This window comes from Python bivittatus, unplaced genomic scaffold (genome assembly GCF_059951505.1).
Source record: "Python bivittatus isolate LINGU-HERP-01145 unplaced genomic scaffold, Pbiv_v1 ctg000700_np1212, whole genome shotgun sequence".
In the NCBI taxonomy this organism is placed as follows: Eukaryota; Metazoa; Chordata; class Lepidosauria; order Squamata; family Pythonidae; genus Python; species Python bivittatus.
In genome coordinates, this window is record NW_028277098.1 from 34,195,325 (window position 1) to 34,219,213 (window position 23,889).

Here is a 23,889-nt window from a genome sequence, read left to right on the forward strand (position 1 = left end):
GATGAGATATAGGTAGTATGATATGTGAACCCAATCTCTATCCTTGCTGTAGCTTGCACATCAGCTGGCAAAGAAGCCCAAAAGACTGCAATAATTGCTGTAATGGAAAGAAATGTAAAAATATTTTGCCACAGTTTTCTAATTTGTTAATAATTATAAAAAAGGTACATGTAAAAAGGTACACAAGAGAGCCTAAAATACAGTATATTCCCACCTGTATAAAAATATTTATTCATATTTGTTTATTCATAGAAAGCAGAAATGCAAAACTTATGCAGCTATGTCCCCCCCCTTTTTTTCCACATAAGAATATTGACAGTAAGAGAAATACTGTACATTTTTAAATAACATTGTATAATTATCTGTGTAAAGCTATACAGTTTAGCTCAGTGTTTCTCAGCCTTGGGAACTTTAAGATGTGTGGACTTCAACCCCCAGATGGCTGGCTGGGGAATTCTGGGAGTTGAAATCCACACATCTTAAAGTTCCCAAGGTTGAGAAACACTGGTTTAGCTAATAATAATAGCAGGAAGAAGTAAGGAAGTTTCTTTCTAATAGCAAGCCATTCCAATTAACATTATTGTTGGGTATAGGCAGTTATTTTAAATGATTGGGGCTTTTCTCCACTGTCACATATGGGGCCTCTGAACTGAAGGTGATGATTGATTTTTCGAAAATTGAAAAAGCACATCACAATTCTAAAACTATTAGGAAATGACTTTAATGCTAACACTAAAAAGAAAGGAAATTAGAGAAAGGGCAGAAACAGTGAAAAAAAAAGTATGAGGTTTGGAAGGAACTAATAGAGTAGCAATAAATCTAACAACTTCATTGTACAATATAAGATTGCCAGAATTGTTGCCAAAAGTTGTATGTTATGTGGCCTTTGCCATATTTACTCTTGATCTTTCTCTTTTAAAAAGTTTTCAAGCCCAACCACAGGTATGATTACTTCATTTTTGCATTTAACATTTTTTTAAAACATAAATAGCATTAGGGAAACTTGACAGCAGGATCAAGAAATGAAGATGTAATTCTTGCCTTCCGTCTTAGAAGTCCTACTCTGCTCCTGCTATTTGCTTTAGGAAAAAATCTTGTTTGACAAATGGTGGCAGATTATCACTTATTGAGATACCAATATTAAGTCTCCCCAGTGAAGCTAATTGCATTTCATAAATATATTAAATGAAACATGTTCATTAACTAATAATCTACGTAATATATAAAACATACTGTTTTAAACACATATATTTTATTTTAAATAAGAAATAAGTTTCTTATTAAGAGTCCTTTAGTATGATAAAATATGATAAAATTTTAGTGCAATTTTGTCTGCATTTGTTGCATTTCAGTATCAAATATGAATTGTAATAAAAAGGCGTGAGACACTACATATAACTTTTTGTTTTAACAGTTCTTAAGAGGTGCTTTCCTGATTTCTCTACTAAAAATGGTGTTCTGACTGTGGCCAATCAAACTACTTTCAAAGATGGAAGAGGAAAAACACGGAATGTAACTGATCTCAGGGAAGCAGCAAAGTAGGGATTGTGTGTGTTTTTATATTTGCCTGTTCAACTTTGCTTGACTAGTTGTCATATAAATGCATTACCATGGATTTTTTTACAGCACTAATCTTATGGACATACCTCCATATAGGAGAGGAATTTCATGATTTTGATTTCATTTGTTTCAGGAACAAACAACTTTATATGCAAATTATTTCCTTATCCATGATGTGTCATTTATTTACTCTTTATTTTTAAAGCAACTATACCAGGAGATTTGGATCAATGACATCTGAGAGAAAGGGAGGCCTAACCTTTTTCCAAATTACATCTATTATAACACAGTGAATTCACAACCTTGATTATGGAAGCTGACTTCCCAAACAATTGTATATAGATAAGCTCAATTCTGTTGAATATGAACTTGTTCCATTGAATATGAACTATAACATACCATCTTATTTGGAGAAGGGGAATGGAATGAACCTTTAATTCATATTGGGCAGAGAATAAGGAAGATGACCTTGACAGAAATAGGCCAGATCCATTACCAAAGCAAGAAAGGGGAAAACATGGCTTATGTCCAAAACAAGAAGATGGTATGGGCAAGAGACTTAGGCAGATACCTCCCTAATTCACATGAGTATTGGGAGGGGGAATAAAGCACAGTCAGATTTGCAAGGTTCTGTTACTATAGCCAATGTTAACAGAAGTAGTTTTAGCCTTTTTGTGGAGTTGATTTCCTGGTTTGGTCTATATAGTGGGGCTGCAATGTTGTCTCAGGTGTATATTCATACCCACCTAAACTATTAATCAGATGTGAACAAGCGCGTGGGTTTGTGTTTTTCTTTCTGGTCTTCTTTTGGGGCAGCTATAGGAAGAGTTCAGCAACTTTTTCCCCCACTGTTGATTAATCATAGTCATTATTATTATTATTTGATTTGATTTTTATCCTTTCTTTCTGTTCAAACAAGATATTAAAAGCTGCTTAATAAAAGCAACAATTCATTCATTTGACCTCCATCCTGCTTTTCCTGCAGGAGTTTTCTGTTTCCTCCATTTTCCCTTCATGAGCACTTCTGTGGTATAGGTTGGGCTGAGAGAAAGTGATTGGCCCAAAGCCACCCACTAAATTTCCATGGTTAGGAGTGGTCTTGAACCTGCATTTCCTTGGTCCTTATCAACATCTTAGTCACTATAAAGGCTCTCAAGCATAAAAAAGATATCCTTAAAAATATAACCCAAAGCTGCAAACTTTCCATCTTGTACAATCTTCAAAATGGTTAATTCAAACAAGCATAAACCATGGTTGACTTTCTGAATTCAGATGACACGGCCATCTATAGTTAACCAATATTAAAACCTTACAGATGCTTCCCTAGAGCTGTGCTTATATTATAACTAGTAGTCGTAATGTTGCTTAGATATCCTACAGTGTTTTTGTAGCTTTAATAATTGTTCGGAAATGTTAATAGTTTAATAGCATAATCTGTATGTAATATACACAGAACTAGGTCCATTGAGTACATATAGAATTAGAACCTAAAGTCTTGCCTTTTCCATATGATTTATATTTTCCTGTAGCTTATTATTGCTTTGGGCACAAACCTCAATATAATATAGTTTTATTACTAGCTATAACCTCTAATGTTCCATTTTTCCAATAAACAAAACACAATGAACAAAGTTGTGATTTAATTTTTTTTAATGATAAGATGTACTTTTATTACAGTAAGCTCTTAAGTTGCTTGATTTAAATAAGTGGTACATAATCTAAAACTTGTTTTCCTTTCCTTTTCCTTTTTAAAGTGGTATCAATAATGTTCTTGATGCAAGATCAGTTGGGATGAAAATTTTTGAAGACTATGCGAGCTCTTGGTACTGGATTTTAATGTAAGTTCTTATTCATCAGAAGCCATACCGTCAGCATGTAAAACAGTGATAGCTGGAGATGCATGCAAAGTGGGGGTATGGCTTCCCTTCATTGCCTTTATGCATTCTTTTGTGCATTCCTTATTCAGTTCTTTTATATGAATTAGTTCTATATTCCTGGTTGTCCTGCTGCTTTGGCTCTCAATGAATTGGGAAAACAGTGGAAACCCCATACTTTAAGCCAGTATACAATACTCTCGGGTTAAAGTTTTTTTGTCTATGAACAGAGGAATGGAAGAGAGGAGACTGGTTGCTCTTTTTTTTTTTAACTGCTGTATTTTTGTTTTTTGTTTTTTCCCCCAGAGGGCTGTTTATTGCAATGGTAGTCAGCTTGCTCTTCCTTGTGCTTCTGAGATTCATAGCAGGGGTTCTCTTCTGGATTTTCATCTTTGGTGTAATTGGGATTATAGGATATGGTAAGTGCCAAATGCTACATACAGCTACCTAGGATTTTGTTATTAATACTGAGACAAGCAGAACTGATAATCAGTTAATTCTATACTATCTCACCCTTTCCCCATTAACTCACTCTGTACTGAGCCATTCTATTGGTCCTGCGCTTATAAATTCCCCTCTAGGTACCCTCTTCTTGTTACAAACAAGCTAGATGAATGTTAAATGGTCCAGTATGTTCTTCCTTCATCAGGACAATACCATATTTACTACTATGTATGCCAAGAAATAAAACACCATAGTCCTCTACCATCATGCAGCTGTTTACGTGTATGTATGTGTGTTTTCCTATATCTAGAATATAATATCACTATCTGTTTTTTGTTAGAGATTAGCCATAGGAGTAAGCAAATCTTTCCTATTTTGCTCATTTGGTTATTATATGTTGGCAAGTTCATAGTGATTGCTCCATGTTCTATCCTACTAAAAACTGAAATACAACATGATAGATTTATAGACACACTTAGTTTACAAGAATTTGAGGTGGTTTACAGTAATCCTGCTCCTTCTCAAAAATAGATAAATATCCAACCTCAACTAACTAACTAGGCAGGATATAAGGTTGGTTTGTGTTATAAGCTTTTCAAAAATGTATGCTTTTTACATAGACAGACAGACAAGTTATCTGGTTCATGATCTGTGACAATTTAACAACCTATTTCAGTGCATATTGGGAAGGTGAACCAGCTTCTTGATTTACAAATACCTGTACAGTTGTCAAACATGACCCACATATCATATGAATGCTCTGTTTTGACAGCAATCAGTGTAGAATATTCAGTATTCTTCATGTTTGATGTTGCTCTCTGATGGAACTTGCTTGAGATTTTTTTCTGCCTGAGACATGAGAGAAAATAGGCTCCACCTTCTCAAAATATCATTGGGAAATTTCATTTGGAATTTCAGTCATTTGTGAAAATACTGATGACTCTTTGAGTCAGGAAGCTATTTTCTTCAGATCAGAGTATCTACAGACACTGTAAGGTTTGTTTTGCTTTCTCTTATGGTATTTACTGGTTAGATTTATTAAATAACTCATAGAACGGTTAATCTCTGCTTGCCATACAAAATAAAACGTATTAAATTTTAAAAATAATGCAGTAAATAATTTGAAATCTACCATAGCATAAGGGTGCAAATCTCTGCCCGCATGACAAATGTGACATGTCATGAATTTTAAAAATTAAATGAAGCACTGGGAACAGGATCAAACCCAAACCACAAGAACTGAAATTAATACATTCAAAAAGTGTGGAAGAGCACAAGGATCCTAGTCTTTCACTAACAATCAAAAATAGAGACACCAGATGTTTTTTCCTCCAACAAGAACATACCAAAATCAGAGGCTACTCCTGTAAAAATCTCAGTGTATCTCTCTTATGCCACTCATAAATTTCTGATTGCATAAGTATATGAAAGAAGACTTTCAAAGATGTTTTTTGACCATGTGTATATATCAGAGGAAGCCTTCCACTGGGGGTTAAGTCCCAAGTCAAGCATGTAGTTTGGAGCTCTTATATTTGTGATTTGTTCGTCTAGCACCTTTCTGCCCAAAATATTCTCTTTGCTTTTGAAACAAACTATAGTACAGATTACCTAAAGGATGTAAATTGCTCTTTGATTCTGTTGTTTCCTTTTCAAAAGGTATCTGGCATTGCTACTGGGAATATGATCGCCTTCATGGAATACCTGGTTCTGACCTTACCATCTATGATATTGGATTCCAGACAGATTTCAGAGTCTATCTGCAACTGAGGCAAACATGGTTAGCATTTAGTAAGTGAATTTTTGAGAAACCTGTATTTTGACACACCTGCTTAATATTAATTTGAATAAACAGCTTTGTTGATGATTGATTGATTGATACCAAATGGAACATACTCCATGCTAAGCTTTGATTTGTTTAACCATGGCTTGACAAATAAGCTATAGTTGTATGAGTTTATCCAACACACTGAAACAAAAAATCAGTTAAGGGTACTTTGACTTAGTGCAATATGCAAGCTCTATCTCTGAAGACCGGATTTCCTAAATGCCTTGTTTGTATATTTATTTAATTGCATTTATATCCCACTACAATCTGAACTGACTCTCAGAGGTTTACATGATATAAAGAAGTTTAAAATATCCACAGTACAAATTGAAAATTGAAATAGAATGAAATCACTCCCCCGCCTCAGCCCCAATAATAGTAAGAAATAGCAAAGATAAAAGATGGCCAAGACTAAATAGAAGGCTTTTTGGAACAGCTCTGTCTTCAGCATCTTCTTGAATGTCATCAGGGATAAAGTTGGTCTTATCTCTACTAGGAGTTTTGTTCCAGAGAACCAGCACAACATTTGAAAAGCAGTGGCTCCTGGCCTTAGCTCCTTTTATTCCCCAAAGTTGGGAACTAGGAGTATGTTATCCCTAAATGACCTAATAGGTCAGGTAATTCTATTTGGGCCAGGTGGTCCTGCAGTGACCCAGGTGCCAAAGGACTTTATAGATCAAAAATAACACTTTAAATTACATCTAGAAGCCAATTGGAAGCTAGTACATCACCCATAGCATAGCTGTAATGTACTCCCAAGGTCGGGTGCTAGTTAGCACATAGGCTGCTACATTCTGGACTAATAGTAGCTTCTGATTAATGTTTTAGGGCAGTTCCATGCAGAGTGCATTGCAGTAGTCTAACTGGGTGTTAATGAGGGCATGAATTAATTGTTGCCAGGTCCTCTTGCACTAGGTAGTACTGCAACTGGTGCACCAGCTGGAACTGGGCAACAACTTCTCTAAATACAACACTTGCTGTTCTAGCAGGAGCCATGCGTCCAGAAGGTCCCTCTAATAATAAACTTGCTCCTTCAGGAGTAGTGCCTGTCCATCAAGAGACAACACTGGGATCAAAAGAGAGCCTTGTTAAACAAACAGTACCTCTTTCTTGCTTGGGTTCAACTTCATCTTGTTATGACCCATCCAGACCCTGGGAGCCTCTAGGCACTGGCTTAGGACATTAGTGTCATCTCCAGCACAGACCAAGGCAGTGATATAAAGTTGGGTATTGTCAGAATGCTGATATCTTACCCCAAAATGTCAGATGATCTCACCCAGCAGCTTCATATAGAGTATGGTCATGATGTCTGGGAATTATGGGATCTGTAGTCTAACACATCTGCAAGGCACCAAGTTGCGGATGGCTGTTCTGGAATATGCTTTCAGGTAATGTAAGATGCAGCCAACTTGTTGACTTTACTTGTTACCTAAAGTTAACGGATTGGAGAATGCATTATGGAACATAGCTCACACTCTGCTGCACCTGTGCAGGTAGGAGACATGGGAATAGACTGGGAAGATTGGGGCCAGTAGGATAAGTCACACTGAGAATCAGTGACAGCTGAGAGGAGGGAGAAGTGATGGAACTGGAAAGAACAGGGGACAATGGCAGATGCTGAAGAAAGAGAGGAAGATGTGTACCAGCCTTGTCCTTCCTTTCTCCTCCCTTCAGCCTTTGGCTTTTCCCCTACTCTTGCTACTCCTGGTCCACATGTGGACCAAAACAGCTCCATTTTGTTCTATTTGTGTATGAAAATATGTAAAAAATGCCTGTTTGGGTTCTGATATGGACCACCCTGAAAACAGTTGTTCTGTGTCCAAATATTTCATTTCCAGAATGTTTCACACCCCTAATAAACTCCTAATAATAATAGTGGATTCATAATACTATTCTCTTTTTAAACCATTGTTTCAAGCTCCTAATTATAATTGTAAGCTAAGAAGCTTGCTCTTTTTATATACATATAAAATGGAGAATGTTACAATTTCATGAGCTTTTATAAAATCTCTGAAATCATGAAACTCCTAATTAAAAACATAAGTATGCATCCTTGGGGAACATTTGTTTCTGGAGAAAATGAGGAAGTTGCCATGAGGAACCAATTTGCATAAAACATTTTCCACATGATTATTAGGCCCATCATGCAATTTTATGCTTCTGTACATTCTGCTATCATAGATTACTTTCAGATGCATCAGCAGTGTTCTCTCCTTGATTATCGAAGGTGAAGGATATTTGAATCATTGGACATAAAGCCCCTATCCATTTTTATGCAAATCAGTTCAATGTACAAGTCATGAAGATGAATATGTAGAAGTCTTCTTTGGTGATTAAGATGGGAGTAGGATCAATGAGAACACATGTCTGGCTGTATAAACAAGCTGACTGGAATATAAAGTTAGTACACTAGAAGTAGAACTTACTATGCCTGATGGGAACACTACAAGCAAACTATATGAAAATTATATTTTAAAAAATGAAACAAAATAATACAAAATACTGCATTTTACTGTCCCATATAAATAAATAAGTCTCTTAAAAAACATATGTATTATATTTTATTGAGCCTTCAGGCAAAATCAAATTGTAATGTCTCCCTTGTCTTCTGCTCTGGGTTGATAGTTATTGTATTCCAACATGTCTGGAGGATTGAGACTTAAAATGAAACATAGAACTTAGAAATAATTCCCATTATGTTCAATAAAATTCAATGTGAGTTTTCCTGCCTCTGATGAAATGGATTGTCCCTTTGTTGCTTTTACTCTGTTATTTTCTGAAAAAGAAAAAGAGAAAATATAAGATTTGAGTGTTATTTCTCATTTGCAGAATTTCTGAATCTAGACAAAAGTAGTCCTACTGGTATTCCAGATGGCTAAGTGCAAGTTAGTAAATATCAGTACATAAAAACTTAGAGATGCGTGGGTAGATGGATGGAAAGTTTGAAGTGAGAACCATAATTGTCTAAATTTTCACATAGACGTTGCATTCCTGCTAATTTCAAATCAAGTTATATACATTCTGTGACACTTCTTTAAAATTATTTGTTATGCATTCAATTTGGCAAACATGAACATCCATTAAGAATAACTGAAATTCAGGCTGCTTTTAGTCATAAATAACAATATCCAGAAAGAATAATAAGCGCTGGGATACAGTAAATAAGAGAAGAAAATTAGACATGTTTAAGCATTGATTATATTCAACATCTCCAGATACTGTGAACTAAAATAGCAAAAGGCAGTCGGTGAATAAGAACTGTCTAATTGCAAACAGATAGTTCTTTACATAATCATGTTAAGTCTAAATTACATTTAAAGCAAAGCATTGAATTTAAATTGCTTTGCTTTTAGATGAATGGTTTTCTTCATCAACTTCTTTATACTCTATGCCGTAATATTCACTGAGGAGAAGCCTTACATGCACAAAATTAAGCACATAAATACAATTGTGATAAGAGAATACAGTCTTTATCACATACATGCTTTAGTGCAGTGTTGTCCAAACTTGGCCACTTTAAGATGAGTAGACTTCAACTCCCAGAATTCCCCAGCCAGCCATGCTGGCTGGGGAATTCTGGGAGTTAAAGTCAACTCATCTTAAAGTAGCCAAGTTTGGACAACACTGCTTTAGTGTGTATGAAATAGGGGCTAAATCTAGGTATGTGGAGCATTTGATTGATTCCAGTGGAATCCTGAATATGATGCATTTGGGAAGAGAATACTGAAGCCAACCCTTATAACTGGCAATGTGTTGCTTTGATATAAGTTGGCAACCTTATTTTTTGACAAACTTATTTCTTGTGTTTTCAGTGATACTACTTTGTATAGTGGAAGTTGTCATTATATTGATGTTAATATTTCTGAGAAATCGAATCCGGATTGCGATTGCCCTTTTGAAAGAAGGTAGCCGGTGAGTATTATTAGCATTCTTGTGTTTGGAATATTCTGGACACAGACTTTTCTTAGGTTTTGTTAGAAATTCAGGGCAAGATACACTTCAGGTTTCAGTTTCCCTTCTATTAAGAAGCATGTTAAAGTGAGAAGTATGAGCAGTTTCGTTTTCTCAGCCTTATTTGGCAAGCAAGCAACTTCTTTGCATTGCAATCCATTGTAAATTTATTCCTTTTCCCAAGCCTTAGCTGATAGGCTGCTTAAACTGCAAGGCAAGAGCAATTTTTTTTTTCGTGTAGCCTAAAACAGCTTTAAGCATCCATATTTGCAGAGCTAAATGTATAATGGAATATTCTATTCCTTACTCTGCTTACTTCCTAATTTTAGAGTTAAATGGCTTATGGAGATTGGTGGCAGTTTTTTTCTGTCTGCCCAGCTGACAGCTGGTTTTTCTTTCTGGCTGCAAAACCTTACTCCTCTTCCATCAAGTTCAGCTCCATCAAGAGCTGTTTTCTGCTTTGGCACATCCCTGTGGTGCCTTTTCTTCTGGTTCCCAGCACACTTGTCTGGAACATGCCCTACTCTCCATATGACTTCCGTGAACCAGCAATAAATCTTCAGCAATGTAACCCTGCTCTGTCCATTTTAGGTTCATCAGACACCCATCAAAACATTAAGTTTTGAATTAGCCATCGCTGTCTATGTCCATTTTAGTTGCCAGCCATTACTGCCCTTCCACTTCCCCTCATTTCTTTGAAGGGCATTATTTTAATATATGATTCTATATTATATATATATATATATTTCACATAATGTATAAACATACATGTAACAGTGCACTCTATCTTATTTATAAAGGGTTAACTTGCTTTGTAAAGAGCACAGCTTTTCTTTCCCCCCACCTTATCTCTTTGTTGAATGCCTGATTGTCTTCGAATAAGCAATTAGCTTGGTAAAAGTTGCAAAGAGGCCCTGCATTCCAGAGAGAGATAAGGAGGTAGGTGTTTCTTTGGTAATAGGAGAAGAGAGTTGAGCTAACTTTCTCTTTCTGAGATCTACCTTTACTGCTCCCTAGACCATCCCTGTATTTCCTTGTATGGGTATGAGGGGATGTACATTTGTAAATGCCTATAAAATCTCTGTTGTTTGCTTTGAAAGGTGTGTTTCTCCTCAACACTTTGCCACTGTGTTGAATGAGCCATCCAGAATGTTTCTTGGCCAGTAAAACTTCTGTTAGCTAAAAAAGCTTCGTCTCAAGTTCTATCTGGCTCTTGGAACTTGGGTAAACAAATAAACAAAGGCGTGTGCCTTTCCAGAGTGTTCTCTGATGATTTTTTGAGGCCCCATTTCCAAAGCCAGTCTGTCTATAGTCCTTTCCTTTCTCTCCTGTGAGAAACTTTTCTGTGAGAACTAAATGATCTCTACTCTTCCCATCAACGAAGCTAACACAAACTAGCACAAAATATTTGTCTGAGGGCCTGCATAAAAGTATGATTACATGCAGAGCTGGCCAAAAGCCATGGCAACTACAGGCCTGTTAGAGATATTAGAATATTTGCTCTGGTTCATAGTCAGGTTGTACATGAAGGAAGGAGACAAGACGTTCCCTTTCACAATGTAGATTATCTTAAGTGTGAACAGAGTCATTCTGCAAGAATGCTGAGTATTGCTTAATTAGTATGATCCTGCTACCTCGAAAAATTGTGAACTAGATTACCCACTTTATGTAGTATTTATACTTTTTTAATTAAAAAGGTACATTAGGTATCTGTACAGAAGGATCAGTCAACATCATTAGTTTGGTCATTTTACCTGAAATAATATTGAAAATAAATGTAAGGGGAAGAGTATTTCAGTCTGAAATTCTCTCAGGTGTATCTCCGCCTTATCTCTGTTCTTGTATAAATTAAATATCTTATTGTTATCCCTCACTGAGCCTATAATCAGGATTGCTGTTTTGGGGGAAGTTGAGAGTAAAATATCTGGTGGGGTATCATCTCTTTAGTGTTGTCATCAAACTCTCAACAATTTTTTGGGCTCACTTGGCAGCATCACAGCAAATTAAACAATGCAATTAAAAGAATAAAATCCTCATCTCTGCAGAGAAGAACCCCCAAAACGTGGAATGGAAGTGATCCAGTGGAATCTCCTGAGAGTTTCTGGAATAACTGACAGATTTGACTGAACTTCTTACATTTTTTTTTTATCATTCAATTTTCTTGCATTCAAAACATTTATTTTCGTAAAAGACGTGTTTATTTTTATATTGTGAAATACGCGCGTGCACACACACATATATGTATTTGTATATTCAGACTTAGCAAGTTGTACAAATGCATCTGCTAGACCTGGCTAAGTGTATTATATGACCTTTCTAGAATGTGTAGCATTTGTCCTAGTTTACACAAACCCTGATTACACAGGCTCCTTAGGAACCTTGCATTCTCTGCAACTATTACTAGATGATGGCTGGTGTGGGTCTTCTGGGCTGTGTGGCCGTGTTCTGGAAGTTTTGTTTCCTAATGTTTCACCAGCATCTGTGACCGGCATCTTGAGAGAGCAGGAGCACAGACAGTTCTCTCTGTGCCCAGGATGATGTGACCCGGCCACACAGCCCGGAAGACCCACACCAGCCATCGTATTCCGGCCGCGAAAGCCTTCGACAATACATATTACTAGATGAATCGTTTTTTCTCTCACTGTTTACTCAGCAGCAAATTTCTAATCACACAGAATTCTTGAATTTCTTGTTGAAAACCAAATTTCTCAATGAACAAATTTGTCACAATTGTGCAAGAATGTGAATATGTTCCCTTGCCCTTCCTTGGAACTTACCTTCTTTCAAACCACTAGTGTCAACATACATGTTCTCCTACAAGATAATGAGTTCTACAGTTTCAGTATGTATTAGGGTTTTTTTTCATTAAAGCTATACATTTGGAGTTAGCATTAATTGAAGTATTAGGCTGCAACATATAATTTATTTTTCAAAATTACTTGGTAAAAAGGTGCTTTTATTGAAATATTTATCAGACAGTCCCGAAACTTCATAAACTTCTAGTGAGAAATAATATTTCATTATAGTATTGTGTATTCCATCAAGGATCACTTGAGGGCAACATTCCCCAATATTTATGCATAATGCATAAAAAGAAATGTTGCACTTTATTGTGAATACAACAGAAAGTAGCCCATAATCAAGGACTTGAAAAATATGTGGCTAATGACTGAAAGCTAAATAATTTTTTCCAAGCTTAGTTTAACTATTTCTTCAATGAAATGGCAGTTTATATTAGCAATAAATTGGTTGTGATTTATTCTTAGAATTTATCAAGCAGTTTATTACAGTAAACAGTCTGTGACTTCACTAAGGCCCACCTGTCATTAAATTCTGAAACGGACTGATTTGTAGTAATTATTTCTTAAGTAGCATAAGCTTATACTCTTCTTCAGTGATTGAAAAAACAGTCAAGATGTTTCTAGCACAATACGTTAATTGACCATGTAGAATTAATGTTTAATGCAAGGTTTAATTTAAGTTTTAGCTCATATTTGGTTTATGTGAAATAATTATAAACGTATGCAGAGTACATTGACCACATTAGGGAAGGCCTATGAAGATTGTAATGGTAGCTATATAGAAAGTATGATCACATAGAATAGGAAGTTATATTTCATAACATTACCAAATAGTGACACAGATGTATATAAACGTTGCATATATCTATATGCAGGTTGCATCTGTAGCAGGAAAAATGATTTGGGACAAGAGATGAGAATAATACAGAAGACAGTGCTGAGACTGGCCTCAACTAGATTGCTTACAGTAATCTTCTCCAACCTGATGGGCTCTCGATATGCTGGATTTTAGTTTCCATATTTCCTAGCAAGCAAGGCCATGTTCTAGATGACTTATGATTAATCTTTTAAGCTATTGCTGCATCCCATCTCCAGGTGTAGCAATAATTTTCAAGGTCAACTGGCCTATAAATCAATACTCACAGTGTCCACTAAGGTTCAACTTAAGGGAATATGGGGAAAATCACCATCCCACCCACCCATGACTATTGTCTCTGCTCAAGCCAGTGTAACATGGAGAACAGGCTTCAGTTCAACCCTAGCAAGACTGAGTGGCTTTGGGTATTAGGGTCCTCTAGTTCTGGGGACTTTCCATCTCTTGTTCTGAATGGGGTTGCACTACCTCAAACAGAACCTGTATGCAGTTTGGGGGTCCTCCTGGACTCACAGCTCCTGTTCGAGGAACAGGTGACAGCTGTGGACAGGAAGGCCTTTGTGCAACTTCATGTCATGCACTAATTGCGCCCATTCCTGGGCTAAGAGGCTCTGCTCACAATCACCTCTGAATGGACTATTGCAATGGGCTTTACATGCAGCTGCCCTTGAACATCTGAAAATTATAGCTGGTACAGAATGCAGCAGCACGGGCAGATATGTGTACTGCTCGATCGGTGCACATTATGCCTATGCTCTGCAAGCTGCATTGATTACCAGTATGTTTCTAGGTTCAATTCAAGGTGCTGGTAATGACCTATAAATTGCTTCATGGCATGGGTTATTTGAGGGACTGTCTCTCCCTAATTATGTCTACCTGACCCATTAGGTCCAGCAGGAGAAGCACACTCTGGGTCCTGTCTATTAGGGAATGTCTTCTGGCAAGGCCCAGGAAGAAAACCTTTTCTGTCACGGTGCCTGTCCTTTGGAACATCATCACCCCAGAGTTTAGATTAGCTCTGACTTTGCTGGCTTTTCACAAGGCCTTAAAAACATGCTTTTGTCACCAGGCTTGGGGATCCAGATGTGTGGCAGAACCTGTGCAACAGCTATGTTGGTTTGTTGGTGGTGGTTCTGTTTTTTTTACCTCAGCTGCTGATTATGTGTGTGTTGTTTTTATAGTGAGGTATTTTATGAAGTTTTTAATGGTTGTTAGCTGCCCAGAGTCATGAATTTGAGGTGGGCAGCCATATAAATTGAAATACTAAACAAACATTGAGAAAGAGTAGAGAGAACAAGAAAATGTTACATTGAAGAGATTGCTAGAAAGGAGAAAAGAAATATTAGGCTTTTATTTAAATAGGGCTTTTTTTTACTCCATGCATGGACCAAAGAAAGTCTCCATTCTTGTTTACCTATTTACACACAAGCAGTACTAACATTGAAAGCTTTCTGTCCCAACCTTACCACTCCTGTGTTGCTTCTGACCTTCTACAATGCCATTCCCAGATGGGTGCTGGATATTTCACTGAGTTTCATTTCCCCCCCTAAATATAATGCCCTTGTGAATATTTTCTTTCACAGAATCCCCTTCATTGGCAACAAAAACTGAATATGTTTTGTGCCTATATGTACACCTAAGAAAGAAAAGACTGTACTTTAGTATTGTATGGAATATAGCAGGAATTAAACACCTATCGCCCTCCAAGTGTTCCTGAGGTACAATTTCCAGGATTCAACATTGATTGTGGTTCCTAGGAGTTATATTCTAATTCAGCAATATCTGGAGAGCCACAGTTCCTACTTCTGGGTTCCTATAGTATGAAGAATCTAAGGGAAATACGTTTGATTATATCAGCTTCAACATATATATCTGCTAAGAATTGGAATGGATGGGTATGGATAGAACAAGAGAACTGTGAATTGGACAGAAGTTGCAGTTGAATTTTAAAAAATAAAGGCATTGAAGCTGATGCTAAAAGCTAGAGCATTGGGGGAAAGCATGCCTTGTTGTAAAAGCCAATAATAATCTAAAAATATGATAAAATGAATAAAGAAAATAAAGAAGAATGAAGAAATACGAATAAAAGAATTGGGGAAGAGGTAGAACTTGAGACAAACTGAAGGAGATAATTTTGGAGGGCAATACTTGGCAACCCAATTTTATACAGCTTTTATAATAAAGAGGTAAAAGGCATAGGAAAGAAATAGGCATTAGTTGTCATGGGAACTTTTCACATACATAAGCAAAAAATAATAACCTTAAAGATTAAAGAAATAATGTTTACATGAACTTCATGCTAATGGACTAATGAGTGGGAAGGGTGTCTGATACTCAGTCATGGCCGCTGAATCAAAGAATATGGCATTGTGGGAATCTACATCACTTTTATGATGGTGTATGCTACACGTATTTGTGTAATGAAAACTTAAACAAGTAACAGAAATCACAGTGGAAATTTGGTCTGTTGTATACAAAGTCTGTTGTGTCACAGCCTGACAAATCGAATAACTTAACTTTTTTTTTTTTTTTTTAGGGCAATTGGCTACATCATGTCTACATTATTCTATCCAATAATAACCTTTATTTTGATTGCAATCTGCATTTCATACTGGGCAGTGACAGCTGTGTATCCTTCTTTCTATCAGAGTAAGTGGTCACAAGTTATTCTCACATCTCCAGGTCAGCACTTTATTGGTGCATACATGCATACACTACATATCCATCACACTATTCCGCTTAGGAACATTATATAGAATGCAGGAAAAAGTAATAAATAGTAATTTTTAAAAAAGGAATGAAATAAGAAAAAGGAAACATTGCTAAATATTATACAATACCATTCACCATACCTTTCCATACTCTTCTGCCCTAGCAAACCATCCTTGTTTCCACCACATTTTTACATTACTCCATATACTGCCTTTCGTTGTGTAGAGTTATCACCTCTTTCTTTTTGAGGATCTTATTAATGCCATCCAGTTACAACTTTCTCATTCTAGATCCATTATTTCTTCCTTCATATATTGGTTTGGCAATTCAATCTTAATTCATTCTTTCTCTATGACCAGACCAACATGCTTCTTTCATGCTTCTTTCATACTTCTTTCATACTTTCATTCTTGTATTCAATCCATTTTTATATTCTTCGCCCATTTATTTTTTTACCCTATCTTTTCTTTTGCTACTACACACATTTCTCAAGTAACCCATTCCCACTGCATTCAACTTAGTTTTGTTTCTGCTAAGATATCCAACTCTCAGTTATATATAACATAGTGGGTGGAACATGCTATTACACAGTTACTTTCACTTCTTTCAACAAACAATCTTTCCTTGCAGGAGACCACATAATACCACTACTTTACATTGGCATTTGCACATGTTAAAATATCTCCATTTCCCATTGTTAGTAAACATTTTGCCATAGTATACAAATTCATATACTTGCTCTAGTTTTTTGCAATTTATCTATAACTTGCAATCATTCATCGCAATCTCCGTGTCAAAGTTAAGTGCTTTGATTTTTAATTCAATAATGTTCAGATCTGTACTATTTGTTGCATTTGCTGGCAATCATTTGCATCCTCAGTCAAGAATATGACATCATTTGCGTACAAATTGTACACACAATTGTTGGTGTTCCTAACCAACACACTTCTAACAAGCTTTGCTTATATACTGATCCCTAAAACATTAAATAATCAAGGGGAAATCACACAAGCTTGTCTTATTCCTGCTCATTGTTAACCATTAGTTAAACATTCCATTTATTCTATGGCATCCTTAGAGTGTGCTCTTAAAACACTCAGTAACCAATCTTAAATTCCATATTTATGCAAAATGTTCATACTTCAAGCCTATTCAATTTATCATACTTTGCTAAACCATGAAGTAAGTGTCTTAACCTCCTTCAGAAGAAACTACGTTTTGCATAGGAAGAAAAACTCTGTCTCAGTCTCACAGCTTGATTGATTGAGGTATCATGATTTTTCTTTTTGGCCATCAAAAGTGCAGAGTTTCAGAAGTTTATGGACAATATTTGACTTGTTCAAGTAAATAAATGAAAAGAACCCCGCAAAACTCACTATACATTAATATCTTATGTTCTTCAACGATTTCTTAATTACTTATTTACATACTCGCATTCCTTCCCAGAGCTTCTCTTCTCAGTGATTAATTGTGGGTGAAATCCTTATAGAAAATGCAAGTTTTACACTTTCTGAAACATTGAAACACTAGAAATTTACTGAAGCTTATGTTGTACCTACAACCAGAGATAAGATATAGTACTGCTTAACATGCACTGACTGGTGTGTACCTTTACATGACAGTGTAAAGTAGTGGTATTAAGTGGTCTACTGCAAGGAAAGATTGTGACCTTTTTACATTTGGATAAAAGTCTTGGAATATTAGATGACTTTTTTTTTTAACTTTGAGTATATTTTTATTTTATTTTTCTGAACTTTCTCAGTATTTTTCCCCATAGTCTCCATACTGTATATGTGGTCATTGAACTATACTGTTTCCTTTTTCATCTGGTGCCCAAAATTACCAACAAGAATGCCCTTGTTATTAAATAAAAGGGTAACAAATTTTATACCTCTCCTGAATTACTTGCAGACCAGGCAAATAGGTTTTTAGAAAATGCATGCATACTGTGGTTATCATATCCTGTGCTAGTCATTAAAAAAAACAAACAGAAATTAAATGTATTCTTTAAAACTCTTCCTCTTGGTACAGAGTGTTACATACTGCGTCTTTCTATCTGATTTTGTTTCTTACTTAACCCATTTAAATCAAGTTTCCTGGCTACATCAGGAGAACCTGTGTACAAAGTCATGGCTAATCAAAGCTTATGCAAATATGCAAATTTGACCTGTTACCCAGAGGTAAGCATGCATACGATTTGTTTTTAAACCCCATATATGTTCTAGCTCTTCATTAGTTAGTGTCCTTTGTATTTATAATGTCAGTATAAACTTTGACATATTTAAATTCCCCACATTGTTTCTAACAGATTTGCACAAATGAATCTTTTTAATCCACTAAAATCTGTAACTGGGTGTAAGTTGCATTTAAGGCAGAGAGGCTTGCATTGAGCAGACATATAGACCAGTGTTTCTCAACCTTGGACACTTTAAGATGTGTAGACTTCAACTCCCAGAATTCCCCAGCCAGCAAAGGTGGCTTTGGAATTCTGGGAGTTGAAGTCCACACTTCTTAAAGTTGCCAAGGTTGAGAAACCCTGGTATAGAAGATTGCACTATTGATTATTTTGTTAGCTTTCTTAGCAACTATCTGAAACATTGAAACACTAGAAATTCACTGAAGCTTATGAAGTACCTACAACCAGAGATAAGATATAGTACTGCTTAACATGTGCTAACTGGTGTGTGCCTTTAGAATGGTTTGTGAGTATCATTTGCCATATGAATTGATTACCGGTTGAGATTTTTAAATTATTTTAACAGGTTGAATGACCTGTCATTTTGCTAAAACAAAGTTTCATCACTTACAGAAGGTCTGTTTCTATTATACTAACATCAGACCCAGTATTTTGATTGTGCTTATGTTGCAAGCTATTTTTATAATGTGTTACACCATACATTATTATTTCACTATCCCAGGTGTTGTACCCACGAGTTTCACTACTGCTTACACAGTCATTAGCTGAACACTGCCCTCTGTTGTTCTCTGCCCATTCGCCTAACATTGGAAAGATTCATAGTTTGAGATTGTACTAAAACATTTTAATATCCCCACCTGATTATTTTTCTTTTGTCACTGAACAGACTTTCAACACTACCAACGTGAGCAAACTATGTCCAGGGGCCCAGTGTACGTTTGCTTTCTATGGTGGAGAAAGTCTATACCACCGCTACATCTTAGTCTTTCAAATTATCAATGTGTTTGTCTTTCTCTGGCTGGTCAACTTTGCGATTGCATTGGGTCAATGTACCCTTGCTGGTGCCTTTGCGTCTTACTATTGGGCCTTTCGAAAACCTGCTGACATTCCATCCTGCCCGCTCTTTTCTTCATTTGGACGAGCGATACGGTAAGTAAGAAATTGCAACTGTGTTTAAATTCAGTTCTGCCTCTATGTTCCGTATCATGGAAGGAGGGTGGGGCAGGAGGAATAAATTTTGTACTCAAAATTGTTGTGTGGCACAATATGCTTTTCATGCTGAAACTACTTCAACAGGGTACAAAGTTGAAAAGGACATCTTTCTGCAAATGGGAATGTCTGCTGGCTATATATTGTGTACAGTTGTTTACAGATTCAAAATAAGAAAACAGTGAATATGACAGGTTTAGAAACCTTTTTAGACAGTACTTTGTAAGCTTTTCTTTGGCTGAAATAACAGCTTCCAAATGTTTCTTATAGCCAGCTAAAAGCCTTTCTATTCTTGCTTTTGGATCCTTTTTCCACTTTTCTAGAGGGAACTCAGAAATATTCTCAGGGCTTTTTGAATACCCTGCATATTTGAAACCTTTCCACAGATTTTCAATAATATTCAAGTCTGGAGACCATGACGGTCATTCTAAAACATTGCCTTTCTTTCTGTAAGCACTTTGTAATTGATTTGGAGTTACATTTTGGGATGGGCAAAAGTTTGAAAAGCAATAATTGACTCTTAATTGGTTACAGGAAACATTTGGACACTGTTAGTTCTGCCAAAGAAGGAGTTACAAGTGTTGGCTGAAAGGTCTTCCAAACTTCTGCACCTGACACATTCGCTGTTTTCTTATTTTCAATCCATTAACAATTGCACATATATAGTCAGTATGCATTCACATTTACAAAAAAATGCAGTATTTAACTGTATGATATCAAGCTTATATCAGCTTCTATTTACTTGGGCATTCGTTGAAACATACAGTTTGACCAGTGGCACCTAAATGCTTTCATACAGCTGTCACGTAGCGGTAACTTCCCTTTGGTCCTAGCAATAGCAGTAAATTAGAACTACAAATATACAGTATATTATATATATATATATATATATATATATATATATATATACACACACACACATACATACATACATACATACACACACACACACACACACATCTGATAAATGCATTTTGTAATCCATAATGTTACATACTAGGATTTTTCTCATGTTAATATTAGCCATATTAACCATTATTTATAACTGATCTGTGTCTAGTGATATGCCTGTTCTTGAAGAGTAACATTGGGTGTTTTGTTTTGTTTTGTTTCTTAGATATCATACAGGTTCTTTAGCATTTGGGTCTTTAATTCTTGCAGTGGTCCAACTAATTAGAGTAATCTTGGAATATCTGGATCACAAACTTAAGGGTGAGTTTCATGGAATAACACTTCGCTTTTTCAGGTTTGGTACACTGGTATGCCTTACAAAACAAAAATTCTGTAGAGACATTTACATACGTATAGTTTTAGCCATGACTGGCTCACATATCTTGCTCCAGTGTTTCCATGTAAGGGACTGTAAGTTTCTTTGGGAAAATGTACTTAACAACACAAGCCATGACTGGAAACGTTGCCTTATCAGGATTTCTGATCATTGGTGGAGTGGAAACTCAGAAGTCCTTTATAGCAAGCAATGAAACAACATATTTAAAGCTTTATGTTTCTTCAACCCCTGGTATCCTTCAACTACAATTCTCATGCCCAGCATAAAATCTTTCATTTGGCACCTTACTGGCATTTTGTAATTGTTAAGAAATGTTTTCTCTGTTTCGTACAGGCTCACAAAATGCATTTGCTAAGTTCTTGCTTTGCTGCCTCAAATGCTGTTTCTGGTGCTTGGAAAAATTCCTTAAATTTATCAACAGAAATGCTTACATCATGGTATGTATTTTTTTTTTCACTCTCTCCTTTTCCAGTACACTTCTATGTAATGTCTAGCAAACTATAATTGGTGTGGCAAATCCAGTTTTCCAAGTTTTTAATATAATGGCTTAAACCATACTATTTAAACTATTTCTGGGTTGAAATGTTTATTTCTTTCTGGGTACTAAAAGATATTTTCATATGATTGAAATTAGTTCATAGTAAATCTCAGACAACTTTAGTGATCTGAGGTGGAAAGTATTTCTGCTGAATTTCATCTGACAGTAATATGTCTTTCAAATTACAATCATGGATCTAAAAATGAGAACAGTTGCACAATTAAAAACATCTTTAAAAAAAAGTTTAATTTTTTATGCAGTTTCCAAAGTGTTTATGAAACCCAGAAGCATTAGCTTTAAGTAGCTTATTCTATCAACTAATAAGTGCATTACTTCAACAGAGGCTGATTGAGGTAAAGCCTTTAAGAATTAGTGAAAATTGGCACTTGAAATAGGATTTTCTGGGTCTGATGTGTGTGATGCATACATATGATTGTAATCTGATCCAAGGAAAGAGAAAAAGCTCCCAAATCAAGCTATAATATTGACACATAAAAATAATAATTTTTTTTAAAAATTTGGCTTATCTCAAGGCAGGTAATAAAAATACGCTATAGGTAAATGAGCATAAGGATGTAACTGTAGTCATACTTTCCTAAAAGTAAATCACACTAAATTTACCAGGGTGTACTTCTGAATAGATATGAATAGAATTTCACTGTAAATATCTAATAAAAACTTTTTTTTAAAAAAAAAGTGTTTATAGAATAAATTAAAATGCTTTTCTTATTCATCCAATTTCAGCTGTTAAACAGAGCGCAAATAAAGTTCTTTAGCCTTTCGAAAAATACTCAACCAGCACCTTACACAAGTTGCCTAAATGATTCAAACTTAGTGCATATATGGTACAGTCAAGAATGGGTTCCCATTTAAGTGTGTAGGCAAGAACCTCTCCACCTGGTGCCATCCAGTTAGGTAGCTATTGTAGTTCCTAGTTAGAATGGCCAGGAAGGTGACCTATTAGGATAGGCTGCCAATGAACAGAAGGGCAGAGGGATTATTTCAAGGATTTGGAGCTTCATCAATGAAAATCCTTTCCTTGTATTGACTGAGAAGATACCAAGAAACAAATCTGGATCCTGAAGCATAACTAAAGGTCCACTCAGGAATCCTGCCTGAAGGGCAAAGTATTCTTTATCAGAACATATATTCTAAGTGTGTCAGGCCCAGCCCAAGAACAACGGTGAAATAGTCCAGTCGAATACAGTTCCTTTATTTGCTTACACCTTGTAGACAGAACCTTGCCAAACTAAATCTACACTACAACAACTAGTTGATATACCCTGTGAGATTCTAGGAAGTGGCTATCCTGAATCTCTTACTCTTCTCACATTCCCCCTGTGGACTGTGTTGCCTTTTGCCTCCTTTCCCTTGCTGAAATGCCACCCCTCCTTCCTGATAGCCTTGATCTCCCACATCACTCTCCCCCTCATAGATACATTCCATCACAAAGTGATACAAAATACATTACAATTTTGGGGATATAAAAGCTTGCAAATGAGTCTCAAACTGCCTTGGGCTGCAGGGCAAAGTTCTGTGTTTGGTTTTAGTAGTAGTAAACTTTATTGTCATTGTACCTCGTCCAACGAAATTAAATGCCATCCCCAGTGCACCTTATATTGTAAATATAAGAACCATAGAATAAAAAACACACATCCTTCACATTCTCTTCACCATTGCACAACCCCTGATGTTACATTAATATTGCACTATACAGTAGAGTTCAGTATAGTTGCAGCTCTGAGATAAAAGCTATTCTTCAGCCTATTTGTCCTTGTTTTTATTATTCTGTACCGTCTGCCAGATGGTAATAGTTCAGAAAAAGAATGTCCCGGGTGGAATGGATCCTTAAGAATATTTTGAGCCTTCTTAAGCCAGCGGGAACTATAAAGTTCTTCCAAAGAGGGGAGAGGGCAACCAATGATCCTCTGGGCAGTGGTGGTAACCCTCTGGAGCGCTTTCCTATCTGCCACTGTGCAGTTAGCAAACCATACAGAGGTGCAGTAGGTTAAAATGCTCTCTATAGTACAGCGGTAGAAGGTCACCAGCAGTTTTTCATTCAGTTGTTGTTTCCTGAGAAGTCTCAGTTAGTATAATCTCTGCTGCGCCCTCTTAACCAAGGCTGCAATATGAGCACCCCAGGTCAGGTCCTCCTTTATGGTAACACCCAGAAACTTAAAACTGGCTACCCGCTCCACTCTGTCTCCATTGATAACCAGGGGCTGGACGTCTAATCTATTCCTTCTATAGTCCACTATAAGCTCCTTGGTCTTATTGATATTAAGGGCCAAATTATTGTCTCCGCACCACGAAAGCAGCCGGTCCACCTCATTCCGGTAGGCAGACTCATCTCCTTCGGAGATAAGCCCCACCACTGTTGTATCATCTGCAAATTTAATGATAATATTGCTGAAGTGAGTGGGGGTACAGTCATATGTAAATTAAAATTTTGGAAGATTGGTTATTTACCTTAATATTGCCAGAAAAAAATGCATTGATTCTTATGGGCTTTCTTGAATATTTGGATATTTGGCACTGCTAATTGTTCTAAGTATTGGCTCTTTCGCAATAACTGGAATCTCCAGATATTTGTTTTGTTCTTTATATGATTGGTTC

General features: G+C 36.2%; 1 protein-coding gene across 8 annotated transcripts in view; it reads left to right on the forward strand.

The window, feature by feature from the left end:
- The window catches only part of SLC44A5 (solute carrier family 44 member 5), a 188,721-nt gene that overhangs the window by 137,663 nt on the left and 27,169 nt on the right, over positions 1-23,889 (forward strand). For all 8 annotated transcript variants that reach the window (XR_015793458.1, XM_088128429.1, XM_088128430.1 and 5 more), the window contains exons 8-17: positions 1,415-1,538; positions 3,315-3,398; positions 3,741-3,853; positions 5,535-5,666; positions 9,516-9,615; positions 15,866-15,958; positions 18,134-18,221; positions 19,125-19,387; positions 20,565-20,659; positions 21,069-21,172. Coding sequence is in view for 7 of the 8 variants with exons in the window: in XM_088128429.1 (XP_087984555.1) it covers positions 1,415-1,538; positions 3,315-3,398; positions 3,741-3,853; positions 5,535-5,666; positions 9,516-9,615; positions 15,866-15,958; positions 18,134-18,221; positions 19,125-19,387; positions 20,565-20,659; positions 21,069-21,172 (1,196 nt within the window). In the remaining variant the exon portion in view is untranslated. The remainder of the gene's footprint in view (positions 1-1,414; positions 1,539-3,314; positions 3,399-3,740; positions 3,854-5,534; positions 5,667-9,515; positions 9,616-15,865; positions 15,959-18,133; positions 18,222-19,124; positions 19,388-20,564; positions 20,660-21,068; positions 21,173-23,889) is intronic.